This window comes from Merops nubicus, unplaced genomic scaffold, assembly GCF_000691845.1.
Source record: "Merops nubicus isolate BGI_N331 unplaced genomic scaffold, ASM69184v1 scaffold5005, whole genome shotgun sequence".
Taxonomy (NCBI): Eukaryota; Metazoa; Chordata; class Aves; order Coraciiformes; family Meropidae; genus Merops; species Merops nubicus.
Genome location: NW_008611469.1, coordinates 2,725 through 21,839, shown reverse-complemented (window position 1 = coordinate 21,839; position 19,115 = coordinate 2,725). Strand labels below are relative to the sequence as shown.

The 19,115-nt window shown below is 43.9% G+C and overlaps 1 protein-coding gene across 1 annotated transcript; it reads right to left on the bottom strand.

Moving 5' to 3' along the window:
- Positions 1–2,545: 2,545 nt before the first annotated feature.
- GGNBP2 (gametogenetin binding protein 2) lies at positions 2,546–17,886 on the bottom strand (the record flags this gene model as incomplete). Its single annotated transcript, XM_008941216.1, has 12 exons — positions 2,546–3,193; positions 3,966–4,211; positions 4,569–4,720; positions 4,802–4,927; positions 5,806–5,956; positions 6,547–6,741; positions 7,630–7,804; positions 8,769–8,972; positions 10,619–10,732; positions 14,331–14,429; positions 15,551–15,804; positions 17,806–17,886. Coding segments are annotated over 12 exons (2,001 nt in total), but the record flags the coding sequence as incomplete, so codon positions are not given.
- Between the last annotated feature and the right edge of the window lie 1,229 nt (positions 17,887–19,115).

Genomic DNA, 19,115 nt, shown 5'->3' with positions numbered 1-19,115 from the left:
CTCGTTGTTGGAGAAGTGACCTCCAGGTTTCCCCGCGGCAGCCGTGGAGTGCGAGGGGCTTCGCCGTGGGTCTGGACTGAGGGGTGGGGGGTGTAGAAATGATAATGTGTGGTGTACTAATAAAATGAGGGGGTTTAGGAGTGCTTGGATGCAGCTGTGGCCCTTTGTAAGGTTCACAGCAAAATCCACCTCGCAAATAAAACAGACGGGCCATGATCACTCTCTACCTGGAAGAAGTTAGAATGGGAGATAGGCTTTCAAAAGAAGGCAACTTTTGGGGATTTTTGTCCTGGGTGTGACTCCTGATCGACTTCTAGGGTCCAGCTGCCACTGGGGACAATGGCTTTGCTGCAAGGACATGCTGGGAATGCCAGGTTGGAAGGTGTTCCCCCTGCCCTTCCCCTCCCACTGGCCACGCACTGCTGGGCAGCTTAATTTAAACCTGCTTCCAACAGACAGAACACAAAGGAGAACATTATTAAAGTCTGATTCCTAAGTACCACCCCTAGAGCTGCTTGCACAGCCTGTCACTGAAAATTAAAAACCTAAAAGTAAAGAATAAACTACACAGGTATTCAGGTTCTTTGGGATTTGTAAAATATAAGTAGCACTTTTGTGCCTCACCCAACGGGGCAAGGGAAGCAGGATATTTTTTGGGGGGGAGGGAACTGGGGGTGAGCTGGGGTAAGTGCAGGGCCCACAGTGAGCACAGAACAGTGGGTCATGGGAGGTGGTGCAGCAAAAAGGGCCCTTGGCCCCAATAAATCCATAGGGAAGGTTGTAGGTGCTGCCAGGAGCAGCACATGGCTGTGAGAGGTGTGTGATAACACTACTTTTAAAACAAAAAAGATCCTAATTCAGGTTTTTTCCCTTCATTTGAGTTCCTGGTAAAGCACAGAACAAGGAACACTCCACCTAAGCGCTGGTTTCATCAACTACCAAGGACAACCACCCAGCTGAAGCAGCTCCTGGTGCCTGCACCAGCAGCTCTGCTCTGAAGTTAACCCCATTTTTCCTGTAGCTGACAGTATTTGATTAAAGAAACCACCACAATAAGGTCTCTCCCCTCCACACATTGCAAAAGGAAGTTTTCCATCTTTCAAAATCGCCTGTAGCCACAGAGTAAATGTGACAGGGCCCACGTTGCCTCAGAGGAAGCTGAAGATTCATCTTCAGGAGGGTGAATTTCAGAGTTAAATTCTTCTCTCTGTTTTCTCAGTGAATTAACTCTCAGGTTCTTTGTGAGAATTGGGAGCAAATTCAGCATCACCAGGCACGGTGCCTCTTAATGTGTCTGAAGCATGAAGCAAAGCCAACACAAACCTGTCTACTAGAAAAAAAATGAAGGACCACAGTATAGGGAATGAGGAAATTTTGAATGATACTCTGTAATTCTATTTACACACCACCCAAATCCAGATTTTTCTTCTTTTAGTGGCAGTCGCCACCAAAATCTAAGCAACTCCATATAAAAAAAAGCATTAATATCTTCACAGTTTTCTTCTGTTTTGTAATTGAGTGAAATCAATAAATACAACTTAACATCCAGAGGGATTACCAGTATTACCAGTTAACCTGGACAAACATCTGAAGCTGAAGCTCATGCAAGAACATCATTTTTACATCCAATTTTGTAGATCAGCTATAAAATGATGCAGTGAGAGTGTGCATCAACAGAGCACGACCTCCTCTAAATAAGAGTTATTTGGGGCTTTTGTGGTAAGAACATTTGTATCATGACTTCAATTTGCACACAGCATTTTTAATTCCTCTGTTCTTTGAGTTGCACCAGCACAAGCAGCCTCCAACTCTAGGTACACACCACCATGTAGCAGCTCCATCTGAGTGCCCCAGAGGTCAGCTCAGGGCAGCTGAACTTGGACACTCGCTGTGCACAACTGCACCCCCACCTCCTCCCGTCCTCTCCACCCAGTACCGGGTTTGAAACCCCTGCTCTTCACCTCCCACACCCCTACCCTCACTGCTTGTCAGATCACCCTCTTACAAACCAGCCCTGCCACTAGATACCACGTCTGTAAGAACAAGATATGCCTGACAGGATATTTTTGCAGCAGGTCTCATGTTCTGTGCTCAGTATGGGGCACGTGGTGCTGTTAGGACCTCAAGGTGTGTTGAAAATCTTTTCAATTATGGTCTGAAGGGCTCAGGCAGCAGCTCTGACTCTGTGTTGTGGGGGGAGCAGGAAAACATGCACAGTCTCCTCACTCCCTAGCATCAGTCACTGTCTTGATGGAAAACTAAATTAAGCCCCAGAAGCAGCAGCGGCTGCAGGCTCACAACAAATTCTGTACCACCACCCAAGCAAACGTGCCAGCCGTGGGTCAGCAGCAGTGTCAGGACTCACACAGCACAAGGCTGCTCGACAGCTCTGCCAGCCCCACACTGTGCCAGAGGATCACCCCAGACCCTGCAGGGAGTTCACTCACCTGACACTGAGCTCCAGGGGCTGAGGTGACAGCCACCCCCCTGAGCAGCCCCAGGGCAGGGGTGTTGAAAGCAGACACGCCTGTGCCAACTTGTACTATGCGTATTAATAAATATTCTTTATTTAAATTTTGCACATTGCGCTTTAACATATTACATCCAAAACATCTTTGCAAATGGATGTCTACTTTGTAAAATCTTATATTCAGCTCATTGTCATTCTGTACAGAATTATAGGTACAACATTACTTTGCCACTAGTTTGCTTTTCGTAAGTCTCACAGTAAGAGAAACGTTTCATGAAAAGAGATGGCTTAAATTATAAGAGAGGCTTGCACAGCTACTCAACTAAAGATACAAGCCTGAAGAAAGAACAAAATTAATGAAATCACCTCCACCAGCCTCCCCCAAAAACAAGGAAAAAAAAAAAATCACATTAATTTAAGATAAAATTTTGCCATAAGTCACTAAATTAAGTTTTTGAAAGAGAAGGCGCAGTAGTCATCTTGAGAGTTTCAGTGAGAGACAGAGCTACTTTATTGTGTTTAGTTCGCTCCAGCCGTTGTCAACCAACCGTTACAAACGGGCCCCTTGTGATCATTTAAGCGGCAGTATTTATTAAATTTCTCCTTCAGATGCTGTCGGTACTGTTCTCTATTGCTGTAAAAAGACTTGTTGTTTGCCATGAAGGACTGTATTTCATCTTGGGAGATAAAGATTTCCTCGTCAGAAGTGCATTCGGACTCATCCTGCAAAGGGAAACAGGCGCTGAGGAACCCAAGCAGAGCCGGGCGGGTGCAGCCTCCAGCCTCAGCTGTGCTGAGGAACCCGAGCGGAGCCGGGCGGGTGCAGCGCTGGGGGCGGTGCCCACACCGGGGGACGGGCAGCCAGCCACACACCTCCAGCCTCAGCTGCTACGCTGAGGAACCCGAGCGGAGCCGGGCGGGTGCAGCGCTGGGGGCGGTGCCCACACCGGGGGACGGGCAGCCAGCCACACACCTCCAGCCTCAGCTGCTACCTGGCCACAGCCCTGCCCTGTGAGGCAGCCTACACAGCCACATCTGCCAGAAAATGCTTCAGTCTCAGCACACTTCCACAGAAAAGGGATGGCCTTTATTAGGGGGGGAGGGCAAACGGATGTAAAGCAAGGGGAAGGAGAAGGGGAAGAGAAGGAGCGAGAAGAGAAGGAGAGAGAAGAAAGTTGTCTGAGGAGCCCATAGTGGGAAGTAACATTTGAGGCAGGAAGGCAGCACTAATGCACACTTCCATCTATGAAATAATGCAATCTGTGCTAATGAACAGAATACTAGTTCTGTCACTTGCATTCTCTCTCCTCTGCAAAGGGTCCCAGTTCCACACTGTACAGAGCACATGCAAAAGCAGAGCTGGGAATCTCTGGTTCAGTTACACTCGCTCCTGTCACAGCTTGTCAGTGGGATCTGAGCTCCAAACCCCAGCCCCAGCCCCGAGGAGTTAAAGCAATACAGCCTAATGGAAAACCCAAAGCAAGCGGTTACTTACGAGGAGTTCCACTAAGCTCTTGGCACCTTTTCCAGTATCGGGAACAAGTGACATTTCCATGGGTTCTGCAAACTGTGACACTTTTTTCATGTGCTCAAACCAAGGCAACTGCTGCCCGCTTTTTTCTGAGCCACAGCAGCTTTCGGCATGTGTGTCTTTGGTCTTGTCGCGATGAAACTCTGTGTGCATATTTCCTGAGGTCTCTCTGTTACCTGGATCTGCCAAACAGCTTCCAAGTTTCTGAATCTGAAATGGAAAACAGCCTGTGATGAACAATGGGCCGTGTTAAAGCCTGAGATGGAAGCAGGAGGAAAGAGGACAGGGAGAAGTTCAGGGATGTGTTTTATCAGTGTGTGCCTGGCAGGTTCATTCACTGAGAGTGAGCCAAAGAGCATGTGCGTAGGAACGCTGGAGAGAACAGACTCCTCCCACCACAACCTACTCTAGGAAGGACCTCAATGTCAAAATGTGGATGGAGAGGCAAGAGGAGACCCTTGTTACCCCATTTACAGCATTAATCACAACTGAAACTTGAAACACTTCTGTAGCACCTTTAAAACGTATGCATTTAAAGCAGCATTCTGGAGTAGCTACGTTCCTTACATGTTCATTCTCACACTTCAAAGTTTTACTTTTCTTTTTCTTCTTTTTGTTTTTGCCTTTTGTGTTGTTCTCTTCTGAATTCGCCCAGCATTCCACACAGCTGTCTCCATCCTCCTCCTTGTCGTCACAGCGATGGACACAGGAATCATCTCCTGCAAAAGACAGGGAATGTTCTTCCCACCCACTTCAGTTCCGTGGAGGCTACACCAGTGTCACCTCCTCACCCCACCCACCGTTCTCGTCGTGGTTGCAGATTCCTTCAGTGCAGGCCACGTCAGACCCCTCCCGAGATCCTGTTTCGCTGCCCTCCATGCTGGAGGAGTAGCCACAATCGCTGCCGTTACAGTGTGGAGAGAGACCTGACACAAAGGGAAGGGTTACAGTAAGCTGCAGCAGCTGTTGGATTTTCTTTAGTTATGCCTCAAACGAGAAAGAATTCTTTAACAAAAATGTTTATTTTTAAAAGAGCTGAATGCTGTTTACCCCATAAATGGTAAATGTTTTCAAAACTAAAAATTAACAACATTTCCTAGAATCATTAAGGTTGGAAAAGACCTCTACGATCATCAGTCCAACCATCAACCCAACACCACGACCACTAAACCACATCCTCAAGTGCCATGGCTGCATGTTTTTTGAACCCTCCCAGGAATGGTGACTTCACCACCTCCCTGGGCAGCCTGGTCCAAGGCCTCATTACTCTTGCAGGAAAGAAATTCTTCCCAATATCCAATCTAAAACTTCCCTGGCACAACTTGAGCCCATTTCCTCTCGTCCTATCGCTCGTTACTTGGGAGAAAAGACCAACATCCACCTCACTCCAGCCTCCTTTCAGGGAATTGCTGAGGTCTCCCCTCAGCCTCCTCTTCTCCTGACTAAACACCCCCAGTTCCCTCAGCAGCTCCTCATAAGCCATATTCCAAATTCTTCACCAGCTTTGTTGCCCTTCTTTGGAACCGCTCCAGCCCCTCAGTGTCTTTCTTAGCCTGTGGTACCCAAAATTGACCCCAGTACTCAAGCTATGGCCTCACCAGTACCATGCCCAGGGCCTTGATCACTGCTCTCTCCCTGCTGGACACACCATTTTTGATCCAGGCCAGGATGCTGGTGGCCTTCTTGGCCACCTGGGCACACACTGGCTCATGTTCAGCCAGGTGTCCACCAGCACCCCCAGATCCTTTTCTGCCAGGCAGCTTTCCAGCCTCTCTTCCCAATCCTGGAGTATAGCTTAACATACCTTTTTTTATTTTAGGTGAACCTAATAGGGTACCACTGCTAGGACAGGTGCAGGAAGTGCCTTCATTCGTAACTATTACTTCTACACAGCTGTTGGCTTCTTCACTGCTACCACAGGCTTTGCAACTACTTTCCGTGAAGTTGGATTTTTCCTGAAAACAAAACCAAAAATAGACTTGCAAGTGCTGTCTCCACAAGAAAAAGGAGCTGATGCTGACTGGTAACAGCCACAGCAGTGCTTGTAATTCTTCAGAAATGCAATTAAAAAAAACCCCAAACAACAACTTTCCCCACAATAACAGGGCCTACAGTTACTCCAGAGTTCAGTCAACAGATCCAGAATAATAATTGCATTTTGTCAATTAAAGCTTCCCCTCTCCAGAAATTCAGTGGTAGTTGACTGCAATTAGTACTTGAAATCCTGTAGTTTTAGTGATCTTTAAGAAATGATGGTTGAAAAATATTTAAGCACAACTTTACCCCTAGATTTGGGATATTTTTTTTTTAATAAATCCCACCAAACCCCCAAAAGCTACAGGGTTCCAGGCAACTACTTTACAAAAACACTGTACTAATCTGAAGCACTACTTCTAGTGCTGCCACTAGCAACCCAAAGCTAGTTCCCAAAACTGAAATACAACAAAAGCCTCTCAGGAATTCTAACACTGAACAGAGAGCTAATGCATGAAGCAGAAATCTAGTTATCTAAGACCAGCAAAAAGCCACAGCTCTCCATGCTTACCTTTGCTTGGTTGATTTCCTTCTCTTCTGTGGCCTGCACAGGAGCAGGGATCTCACACACACACTTGTTTTTCCGCCTGTTCTTTCGTTTTTGGCGCTTTTTCTCTTGTTTAAGCTCTCGTACTCGTTCTTCTTCTGAAAACTCTTCACAGAGCTGCTCCAATCGGCTAATGCCCTGCACTTTCTCCACAGCCATCTGTTCAGGAGAAGTTACATCTGTTTATAGGTGTTAACACAAGTCAAGCTTTCACATTTATAAAAAAAATTTCAAATTCATAGGCAAGCTTGCATGCCAGTATAACTACCCAAGGTTTACAATGTTAATCAGTTTTCAACACTGCACTTTATTAGATTAAAAAAAACCACAACAGTAAGGCAAAACTGCTACCGTGCACCCAGTCCAGCACCATTCCCATACCATTTTAAGCCCTTTAAAAAATCACTTGGGAAAAACTCCACAAACTAACTAGATTAGGGTTCCACTGTGATCTTTCCGAGACTGATTTGGTTTCTCCTCCTCTGATGTTTTAGAAGTTTTTAGGGAAAACAGTCATTATGAATGGAAGATAAAGTTAACAAAAAAGATCTCTGTCATACTGAAGAGCAAGTGTACTACTGGCACACATTAAGGGACTTGTGTTTGAAGCTCAAGATCCCAAAGGATTACAGAGTGCCCTTGGAACACACCAAACACAAGAGTTAACAGTTGTGTTTGTAGTTTGAAAGCTCATTCTCCAATTTCACTAATAAGCTAAAAAAACCCTGTTGTAGCCAGAACTACTTTAAATGCCATCAGGTAGAAATACTTTCAGTGTGAATGAAAACCACAGAAGATCCTGTGTGCTGTAACATGTGGCTTGGAAGTAAAAGCAAGCCTCAGTCTTGTGTTCCAGCAGACCTCACGCCGGACTGGAGCTCAGCTGTGCTATGCATTGGTCCTGCACAACTGCTGCCCCCTGTGAGCAAGGGGCTGAATGCAACACCTTTGCAGCTCCTTCCAGCCCAGCCTTTGCAGGGAGCTTTATGAAAGCTACACAGTTACTACAGCAATTCAAATACAAGTTTGATAAAATTTGATTTTTACCTCAAAACTTTTGCGTAAAGCATCAACACCCAAGTAAAAAAGCATCTGCCACGTTTGCTCCTCAGCACGCAGCTTCTGCCAGATTCGGTGTAATCTTTCATAGAGATGAATGCCCAGGCAGGTCAGAACTTCTTCTTGGGCTATGTCTATTGTCTTAGCATGCCTTTCTCTTCGTCTAAAGGAAGAGGTGAACCAAAGGACAGTATGGTTAGAGTAGCTGGAAGTCTATCAAAGCAGTTCAATGACATTTTCTTTAAGCACAAGGGAAGATACGTTTGCATGAACAGCTTTTCAAATTGAATTCTGCTGTGCTGCATGCAGATGCAAAATAGAAAGGCCTGGGTCAAAGGCACCACTCCATCCCAGCACCTCAACCTGCACTTTCCAACCCTGACTTCTGCAGGTGCTGCCCCATCAGCCTCTGCTTGCTCCTAATAGGAGGGGTCAGCAGAGCTTAATGCCAACGAAACACAGCCATTCTTTTGTTTCCTAGAATCTGTATTTAGTTTATATAGCAAATATTTCAGCTTCCGTTTATGCATCTGTTAACTGAAGCTGAATAAACACACATCAAAGTTTATATATTACTTACCATACCAAATAATATTTCAGTATCTATCATCCATTAAGGAAAATTATAAAAGGAATAATCACATGGTTATAATTGAGTTTTAAGGATATCAGGCTCAGAATTATGTTTTCCACTGGAAGATTTTAAGATGCTGAAACAGCCTCTTAGTTTAGAAGCAGCATCTTAGTTCAGAAATTACCATAATGCACAAAAGGCAACAAAACTAAACTGCACACTTGGTAAAAGTGTCAGCCAGGGTTCTCTTTCTATTTTGCATCCTTTGAACAGCTCAGTGAGAAGCAGGCAGCCCCACTGAGAGCACACGTGAGCCAGAAGACACGGGGCCACTTCTTTCAGTCTGCTCTCAAGTCAAAAGCACAGGCAAAACCTTCGCCGCGCTGCAGCGCTGTTGGAAAGCCCGCTCCGTACGTGTGTGTGCATCCCCCACGCTTATTACACAGCAAGGAGGCAAAAGAAAAAAAAAAATCACTTGTGCCCAATCCAGTCAATAACCAAATAAAGAAGCAAAGCGCTAGATAGCCCACTCTAGCAAACTACATACTCATACCCTCCTGCGAACTCGGGCTCGGCGCGGCCCAGGAGGTGCGCGATGAAGTCGGTCTCGCAGCAGACGTGGATGTGGCGCTCGTGGGGGCAGCAGCGCAGCCCCTCGTACAGCGCCGCGCAGTACCCCTTCTCCTTGCTGCAGTCCAGCTCCCCAGTCAGGATGTTGTAGGCCCGAAGGACCTTGTTCTTGCAGTCGGTGCAAAACCTGGGTGGGGAGAGAAGGGATGGAAGAGTCCTCACTCCGGCGGCGCCCCGGGGCCGCTCCACGCTGTGACGTCCTGAGCTACTCCATGGTGCATGCTGTACTTCAACCAGGGCGGGTGAGGTTGTGTTACTTCAGAAGGTAAAACAGTAAGACTTTGGCTGTAAGCCACGTGAGTTTACTGTACGTGTTACACTGTCTATCATATATTACAAGCCTGGATATCAGCTTTCATGCTCCAAGGCATAAATCAGGCTAATTGTTAATAGGAAGAAATTCCTATATGGATGTGAAATTCCGTATTTGTTCAGAGATCAGAAAACTAACAGTGAACAAACTGAATCATTAGCACAAGCCAGGACAAAATTCCTCTCAAGTAACACACTCCAAGTTACTTTATAGAGATTATTTCAAGTATACTCAAGTGAGTGATAAGCAATGAGAAAAGTTTCCTCTGTTGCCCACTGTATAAGAGCAATGTTTCCACTACAAACACCCTTAAACATATTTCAAATTATTAGATTATTGCACAGATAGCCAAACAAGGTTTTATGTAACACAATGTATTCCATTTACACTGGTGATAGCTCAGATAATTAATGAGTATAGTTACAAAGTCTGTTATAATTAAAATACAACCAAATTAAGCTCATTCTATTTTATCACCTCCAAGAAGGTACAAAACCTCTTGCTGTATTACTCTAAAAATGCAAGTCAGACAAGCTGCTCACATTTCAGCTTTCAGCTTGAAAAGCTGGCTCTTCATGCCACCTCTTGATGGTGTTTTTCCCTTTCCTAGTTTGTCCAGTCACTTGACAACACTAAATGAAACATATTTTGATGTTTGATAGAACTATAACTGGCTAGTTTCTGCGGTGAAAGGAAAGAAAACAGTAATATTATTGCAGGTTAGCATCAGGAAAGCTGCCAACACCATGTTTAATGTCACAGGAGATTAAAGTTATTTTGTTTCCAAAGTGTTATTTCCACACCACCACCACCCCCGCACCCATCTGTGCCCCCAGTTTATATCAGAAACCTTGAGACTAGTGGAAATCAAAACTTCTAATCACTGTGGTAGCTGGCACAGACATGCAACAGTCATTTGGTGGCCTATTTTTGCCCTGCAAGAGAGACCTAATAGCACTACTAAGCCATAAACAACTGTTTTAAAACAGTGATTTACAAGCAACACCAAGCCTAAAATCTGCTTCTATTAATTTAGTTCACATTATTTTGAAAGTTGCAGATACTCATGGAAAGCCTAAAAGAAGGCAGAGTCCCCACCAGAGCAGGCTGCTTGTGAGAGAATGAAAGAACATACACAGCTTTGATACCTCAAATTGTACACCATAATTTAATCCTAACCAAAAAACTTAAGGTAAGTAGTTATGACTTCATCTGAGGTCTCTGTATTCCCACAGCCATAACCTGGAACAACAGGTAAAACACAAAGAATATTTCACCATCTTAGTCTCATTGACTGTTCTCCATCACCACGAAGCTTAGAGCTCCATTTTAGAAGGGTATCTGAAGAATCCTCTACACTTTTAAACTTTGGGTGACCTCTGCATGCATGGTGACTCTCTCCCAAAGAAAGCAGCAGGTATTCCTCAAAAGGAAGGTGTGTCTTTGCTCTTTTAACATACCTGTGTTTCCGTAGATAGGTTTCTAATGTTTCTAAAAGACAACTAGAGTCAATTAAAACTACTTCATCCCTGCATTCCTGGGACATGAGCTCCCACACATCCATCCAACAACCCCTGGAAAAAAAAAAAAGAACCATAAGAAACAAAAAGGCTGTACATTATTCTGTTCAGAGTTTGAGAAAAGCAGCAGAATCAAGCATCATTAGTTTACCTGACTGCTCCCTGGAAAGGTCCACAGTGGGAAGTGATGCTACACTTGCTCTCTTCCTTCCTCCTGTCTTCACTATTTTCCTTATCTGCACTTCATTTCTCTGTACTGAATGTGCTACTGCTCCCTTCACTGCCACATAGTATTAAAAACATTTTGTTTTAAACCTATACCACATATACTATGACCTAGTTATTCTTCCTGAACAAATGAAATGAAAATGTTACCATGTTCCTCAGCTTACTCTGAATCCTACAGGCTAAGCCTTAACTTCCAGTGAAGTTAGTCCTGAGATACAAATTCTGCTGTCTGTGTTTATAACCCAGCCTCATAGTGACTTTATGTTACAGCTGAAATGCAGTAGTAATTTTCAGAATACTACCTGAAGTATAAATACACACAAGTTTTAATACTTCAGGCAGATCAAATTTCATGACAACTTACAAAAAAAAAAATCAAAGAAAAAAGCAAAACAAAAATAATCCCAACAGACTTCCACACATCTGCCACCATAAAACACTCTCCATTACATTTAGGAAATTTGCTTAGGAACACCCCAACACTTTACAACACACATTTGGAGATGTGAAAAGTACACTTGGAGAGCAAAGAACAAACTTTAAATAGCAAGCTGTGTTTACTTACAGGCTTGTCTACACCTGACATTTTATCAGAACAGTCATTTCTGTTGAAGCTCATGTGTGGATACAACAGAACAGAAGAACAGGGGAAGAAACACTCCTACTTAATAATCAGCTCCTCAAAAGCATTTACATATGCTATTAGCTCCTTTGCCAGATCATATGGTTTGTGTTTATGAGAGGTTAAAATGCTCCTTAGCCCTGGATGGAACTGAGCAGCCCTAAACCAGGCCCAGCGAAACTGAGGACACCCAGTAACCCTCCAGTGGTATTAGCTGGTTATGTAACCTGCATAATTAAACACACAATTACTACTCAAAGCTCTTTTTGTCTGCATAAAATGCTCAACAGATGCAACTCATCTGAAGAGGTTTCCTATAATGAAGTCAAGCAGAAGCTCCAAGTTGATTAATAAAATTTGTCCTGTAAGAGGATTCTACTTGATGCCTCCATGCCTGGGCTGTTGCACTGTTTGCTTCCACTCAGGGCAGGAGATTTATTTGGGGAGTCATGTAAGTAGCAGTAGATACACCCCGATCACTTCTGCAGCATAGCAGAGGGTTATCCCCTCAGCAGAGGGCAAGCTTTGTGGCACTGACTGCCCACAGGTCATGTTATCAGCTAAAGCAAAAAGCTTTACTTGCATCTTGAATCCTGGGGTCAGTTTTGGGCCCCTCACTGCAAGAAGGACCTTGAGGGGCCACAGAGTGTCCAGAGAAGGGCAATGAGGCTGGGGAAGGGTCTGGAGCATGAGTCTGGGTGAGGAACAGCTGAGGGACCTGAGATTGCTCAGTCTGGAGAAAAGGAGGCTCAGGAGAGACCTTCTGTATCCCAACAACTCTCTGAAAGAAGGCTCAAGCCAGGTGGGGGTTGGCCTCTTCACCCAAGGAACAAAGGACAGGACAAGAGGAAATGGCCTCAAGTTGTGCCAGGGGAGGTTGAGGTTTGACACAAGGGAAAACTTCACTGAAAGGGTTGTCCAGGGCTGTGCCAGGCTGCCCAGGGCAGTGTGGAGTCCCCATCCCTGGTGGGATTTAAAAGCTGTGGAGATGTGGTGCTGAGGGACGTTGGGTAGCGGTTAACGATTGGACTTGATGATCTTAAAGTCTTCCCCAACCTAAAATTCTACAATTCTGTGATTCAAATACTGCTTTTCTACCTGCTCCCTATTAACCTGCCAGCATTCAAAGTACTAAAGTGATTTATTCCAGCATGAACTGAGGAAACCAAGGCAGCAGCAGCAGCATCTCCATTCAGTTTCAGAATTGTCCTGCCTTGCCAAAATGGTAAGTGCAGGTTCCATGTGTTCTTACACAGAAAAGATGAAACTTACTAAAAAGAAAGAAAAAAAAAATTTAACACTTCCATAATGCTTTGAATTTGCTTTAGTAAAAAAAAAAAAAACAAAGGCAAAACTTATGATATTTTGCCTGTGTAATGTAAGCTTTATACTAATTATATGACAGGCCTGTAACCAAAATATAATGGGACATAATGATTAGCTACCACTGTCCTCAAGCAGCACAAGTGAAAATGAAGTGTCAAATTCCACATGCCTCACATCTCAGGGGATTTATCTAAACCCAAACAGACTCAATTCTGCACAGAAAAATACCTGCCCTGTAACTGGAGATCACAGTGAAGCTTTCCCAGTTCATATGCTTAACCAGAAACACAACACAACTGACTAATAAAGGTCCTGGACACTCCACCTAAGCATGGTACTCTAATTTATAGGTCATTATATATATATAAAAAAAATACATGCCACATGCAAGAAAACTCCCCAAATCCCCAACAGATTGACAGGGAGTGTTCTCCTGGTTAACCAGCTGGAAAAAAACGTTTCAACTTGAAGACACAGAGGCATACAAGCCTCTTTTCCACTGCTGTATTCAAAACATGCTGTCACATTTTGAGAAAATACATTTTAGAGTTTTGGTTTTAACCTTGCAGCCCAACCACAATAAAGCCCTTTATTAACAGTCATGCAAGGCATTTTTAATAATCCCAAGCAAAATGATTTATATTTGTTTAGCACATACCCTTTCACCTCAATGTGAGGAAAACTGCTGATGAATCATTTTGGCATAGAGCACAAAAACCAGTTTGTCTTTCTGGAGCATTGTTTATATCACAATGCAGAAGCCATCCATGCCCTGAGCAGACTATATTCCAAGTTATGTCACATGAGATATGAAAAGCACATCAGAGAGCACTGGTTTGGAATGGCCAAGCTGCGTTTTGGCAACTGGTTTTGAAATTAAACATGGATATTTAAAAAAAAAGCCACAAAAAAAAAAAAAAAAATAACCACCCCATCACCAAGTAAAAGGCCCAAAAGCCAAGAGGCACAAATGGAACAGCTAGAACCAACAGGCAAACTTTGGGAAATGGCTGATTTCTTATACTAGCCTCAGATTTTATGTAAAAGCATCACCAGTTGCCTTAGGGAGCTCTGACAATGAGTAGAGGGACAGGTCTCACATGGAGGAGGAGTAAGGATCTTATCTTGGGAGGACAGAAGACCTCACAGCACTAGAGTTGTCTAGACAAGGCATGAACAAGAGCATGGGGGGAAGTATTAAACATCTTACTGCCCAAAAAAGGGCTAACTACCTTCCTATGAAAACCTATGGAGAAAGCCTCATCCCTGTGCCACCCAAAAACTCCTGGGTGTCTCTGTTCCTTCCCCCTCCACCTACTTGGGTCTACTGTAATCCAAACACCTCGGAGATTGCTACTCTGGCAACCAGGTAAGAGTGTAAGAATTGATCTCAATGCTTAAAAAATAAATTAGTATTGATAGTGTGGTTCTTTCAAATATTTGAGATTGAATTGTGTCTGTTAAACACAAACTTACCCCAAAGGCTTTGGTTTGTGTGTGTCCAGGGAGTGCAGCTGACATCTCTTGTTCTTCTTACTTTTGGGAATTGCATCAATCATATCATTCAGTTTGGACCTACAGGAAAAAATGTAACTTAAGTGTTCTGAAAACGTGGTTATCCAGAGAAATTTTAAAGGGATTCTTTCAGATCATGTATCAGACACAAGTATGCTAATGAACATTACAGCTAAAACTTTCTTCCTTTCCCCCATTTTTACACGCTGTGCCATACAATCCTGCAATACACAAGGAAAGCACAGCACAGATTTTCTAGACAAACCCTAGCAAGCAGGATAAAGATAACCAGCATCTGAAAAGCTCTTGTGTAACTTTGTAAGAAACAAGCCTCGAGCAAGGACACCTATTGCAGAACTGCAGGGAACCATTACCACCTCTTTAACAAGTCACACTACCCCACCCTGCACATCTCAATGTCCCCAGCTCTGCACCAGCCCTTCCTGCTTCTTGTTGGCTGATGACTGGAGCAAGGAGGGAGCTGAAGCCAGCTGGAAGGCAAAGACACACCGTGCTGAGCAGCCACTGTTTGGTCCACTGATGGCTGAGAAACAAATGGCACCGAGACTGAGGCTATTTATTGTGTTAGCCAAACCCTGAAGGTTTCACTTTCTCAAGTGTTACTTTTCTATCCAAAAGTAGAATGGGATTTTGGTGTAGAGGTTTTAATTATTTTTTTTAACATTATGCATGCAAAGTAGTGGGGCAAAGAAACACTTCAAGAAATCATGAAAACCCCATAGTCTCTACTTCCTATTACAGAATCCCAGCATGATCGGGGTTGGAAGGGACCTCACCTCATCCAAAGCCCCTGCTCCAGCAGGTTGCTCAGGTGGGTTTTTAAGCCCTCCACAGACGGAGACTCCACAACACTCTGGGCAGCCTGTTCCAGGGCTGTCAGCCTCACAGGCAAGTTTTTCCTCCTGTTCAGATGGAACCTTCAGGGTTCCAGTTTGTGCCCATCGCCCCTTGTCCTGTCACTGGGCACCACTGAAAAGAGACTGGCCTCATCCTCTTGACTCCTGCCCTTTAGATATTTATAAAGATTAATAACTAAACATTTTAGCACTGGCTCTTCTGCCTGCAGAGATGGCCCTGACCCGATACGCAGGGCTCGCTCTTCAGGTTTGTTTTCTTTGCCAGTTTGCCGTGGCTGGAAAAGCCAAGCTTCAGACACTCACCCATGCACGTAGAACAGCGTGTACAGTTTCTTGGCATCAGTCATACAGCTGCGAGTGACAGAGAGCACCCCCTTGGGCCCCACGGTGAGGGGCTCCAGGGCCGGGTTGCCCGACTCGACGAGCTGGGAGAAGAGGCGCTCCACGCTGCGGCGACAGCCCACGCAGGGCACCAGCTGGGACAGGGCACTCAGCACCTCCCGCGACGTCACCATCATGGCAATGCTCAGGTCCTGCTGCTTCAGCATGCTGTGCCTCTGAAGAGCAACAAAAAAGGAAATCATTCTTTAAAATAAGTGAGAAACACCTCGGAAACTGTTCGAGGCTTCTTCAGCAGCGTTTCCGTATCAAAATACACTCGTGGAAACTGCACACAGAGCTCAGAGGTTCAGGTCACTGTCTCACCTAAGATACTTACTGTGAACAACCCCACACTTGCTAACACCACAGGAGCAATTCTGCTTCATGTCTTACAGTCTCTCCTCTGGAAGGAAGCTGATGTTTTTCCCCTCGTTCCCACTCCAATCAGTAAATGCTGCTTCTGAACAAATGCACTCCTCCCTGTCCTCACCAGGAAACCCTTTTCTCTCCACCTCAGCACAGATGTTTTACTAAAGGGTTCCACATACAGCTCCACAAGTTTTCATCTTCTTCTCATACTCATTTTATCTTTGGCACATAGTGTCCAGGAATTGCCTTTCTCATTGGCATATATGGAAATCTCATTTACAAACTTGTTCAAGACAATTTAGCAGTGTTTTTCCTGGAAGGCTAAATGCCATTTCCCATTAAAATTCTAATATCTGAAATCAAAAAAAGCACATCTTACTGTTCAGGGTGTAACACTTTACTTCAGAAGTGAACATTCAATGTGTGCTAATAATAGAACATTAAAGAGAACACCTTCCAATCCCTCTTACATCAACAAACAATTTAGGAGCTTCTCCTGGTTCCCTGGTCAAACACATCCAGGCACACATACACCCAAAAAGCACATACCCTTCTGTTCTTCTAACTGCTAAATTACTGGCTTGGACTCCATCAACACTGAACTGCCACTAGCATGGCTATGCAGAAGAGAGTCCCTTCCACCACACCAATCTGCACTTAAAACATCAGCACTACTGGCACTTTCCAACATCATCTGTAACAGCAGGGTCCTGTCAGTGTAGCATTGTGAGCATCATTTTTCCCTGGTTATACAAAGTACAGTTTTGTAAGTGTTGCTGTACCCACACAGGGAAAGTTTTGTCAGGACAGAATTTTCTGTGTCAGTTCCCTGCCACACCACTTAGACACTACTGCTCTAGAAATGACTCCTCCCAACTTCTGGGGAAAGAAAGAGGAGACCATACAACAGAGTGAAACTGATTGACCATGGAACCTGTAAACACCTCAACTGAAAACAGAAAATATTCTCAGCTCATTTGATGTAATATATATTATGAAAAGTAAAGCTATTATCAGATAACACTTAAAGTTTGTGCCCTTACAGGCAGGCACATTAAATAATCTCACAAACAATATCACTCTGCAATAATCCTCTTTCCTGTAATTAATAGTACTAGTCACACAGCAGCCAGAATGAGCCACTTTCACAGCACAGCTATGCCTTATGTGCAGCATACATCTGAACTGCTGCTGCCAAACCATGAGTGAAGAACCCCAAGCTGCAGATCAGCACACTGCCTGTTCCTTTAGACATCAGGTGGCACAATTTTTTAGTTGCTACAGGTGTTCCAGCTCTGTGGTGGTTTGCCAAAGTGTTAGCAGAGAAGTTTCTGTTATTAAAGCTTCAGGGGTACCACAAAAACGTGTCACTAGTCAACTATACATAATCTATAAACTGGCCCATTAATTCTATCTTGGTATTGTACTAACAGTAACTCTTAAGCAATGCACATTTCCACTTGAAAAAGCAGTTCAAAGGTATTTAGATAAAAAAAATAAAGTGTATTTAGAAGCTTTTGTTTCCATAAACTGGCAGCAAGCAGAAAACACATTGTTTTTACAAGTTTTCAATTCTAAGCAGACATACAGCAACTGCCTCCTGACAAGGTAACAGTGTGTGAATGCTGTGAAATACAGAACACAAATGCACCCAGTGTACTTTGGTACCTACAAGTAATTGCACATAGGTGCTGACGTGACTTTTAAGTCATTCCAGGAGCAAGAACCTCCTAAAGAAGTGAAAGCAGGAATCCAAGGAAAGCAGGATCTGATATTACCCTTATTAAAAACCAGAAGGCCGTATTTACCTGAATGAACTGTTTTAATTGTGCACTGTTACTCTGATGTCCATCAAGGTTCAGAACATTGTCAGGAAATTCCATCACCATCTATATGAGAGGGGGAAAAAAAAAAAAAACAAACAACAAAACAACACAGCTTTCAGAAAAGCATCAAACACAGAACACGAGTTTATTTTACTTTCTGGAGGGAAACAAGACAGAAATTATGTTAAATGCTCATTCTTTTCCCTTAAGTATTGGAAGCCTGGCAAAGGATAAAAGTAACAGTAAGACAGTGAATGTTTCAGCAAAGTAACTGTTTCACTGATGTGATGTTCTACAGGCAGACCTTAAGTGGCAACTCTTAAACAACCATTACAGAGACAGAAAAAGTCACGGAATGGCCCATCAGTATTTATATCACCCTATCTACATGACTTGAGACCCTGTGTGAGTTTTGAAAAGAAACTGAACTTCACCACACTGAGACCCAAGCTGTTCCTAGAGCCTAACTCGACTTATAAAGCTATGAAGAAACAGTCGCAACAGGTTAATGACTGAGTCGACTCTTCAAAGGCTAATTTAAAACCCTATGAACCCAACAAGGCACTCCAAGGTACACTTTGTTTTGTACGACTGCAGCTGCAATTCTGGAGGCTGGAAGTAAAATGTTAAGCCTACAGAATAGTGTGAGTACTTGTGAGCAATTATTTCTTTTCAAATTACTGAGCAATGGAAGGAGGCAGTTTCTTTGGGGGGGGTGGAAATAAGTAAAATAATTTTCAGTCAAAAATCCAACTTTACAACCATGGAGAAAAATGAAACCAACTTGAGAAATGCATAAAGAAAAACAAGCCAGTTTTGGTCCAAACTGAGAAATACAGAATATATGAATACTGAGAGCTCACTGTAGAATCTGGAAGACAAAGTAACAACTTTGGTTAATAACTCTAATACCAATCAACACCAAATGAAATTGTCCATTCAGCCTTTTTCCTTCCTCCTCCTTCCCTCAGTTGTCTACCAAAGACAGAATTCTCTCCTGTCTTCATAATTGCTGACGCTACCTCCAGAGAACTCATAAATTTATTTTACAGGCACTCAACGTTGCTCCAAAACAAGCATCTGCTCTCTAAGGCCAGAAAGCAAGGCAGTATTTTGATCACACCCGTGCTAGAACGGGAACATCCTCACAGCTGCCTTATCTTTGTGCAGAGCAGTGCCACAGTCAGTGCCAGCTCCCACCTCTCGGGCTTTTATTTTTCCCATTTCCCTCATCCCTGCCCCACACAGAATGAGCAGCAGCAGCACAACTTTCTGCTGCAGAATTACAGGGT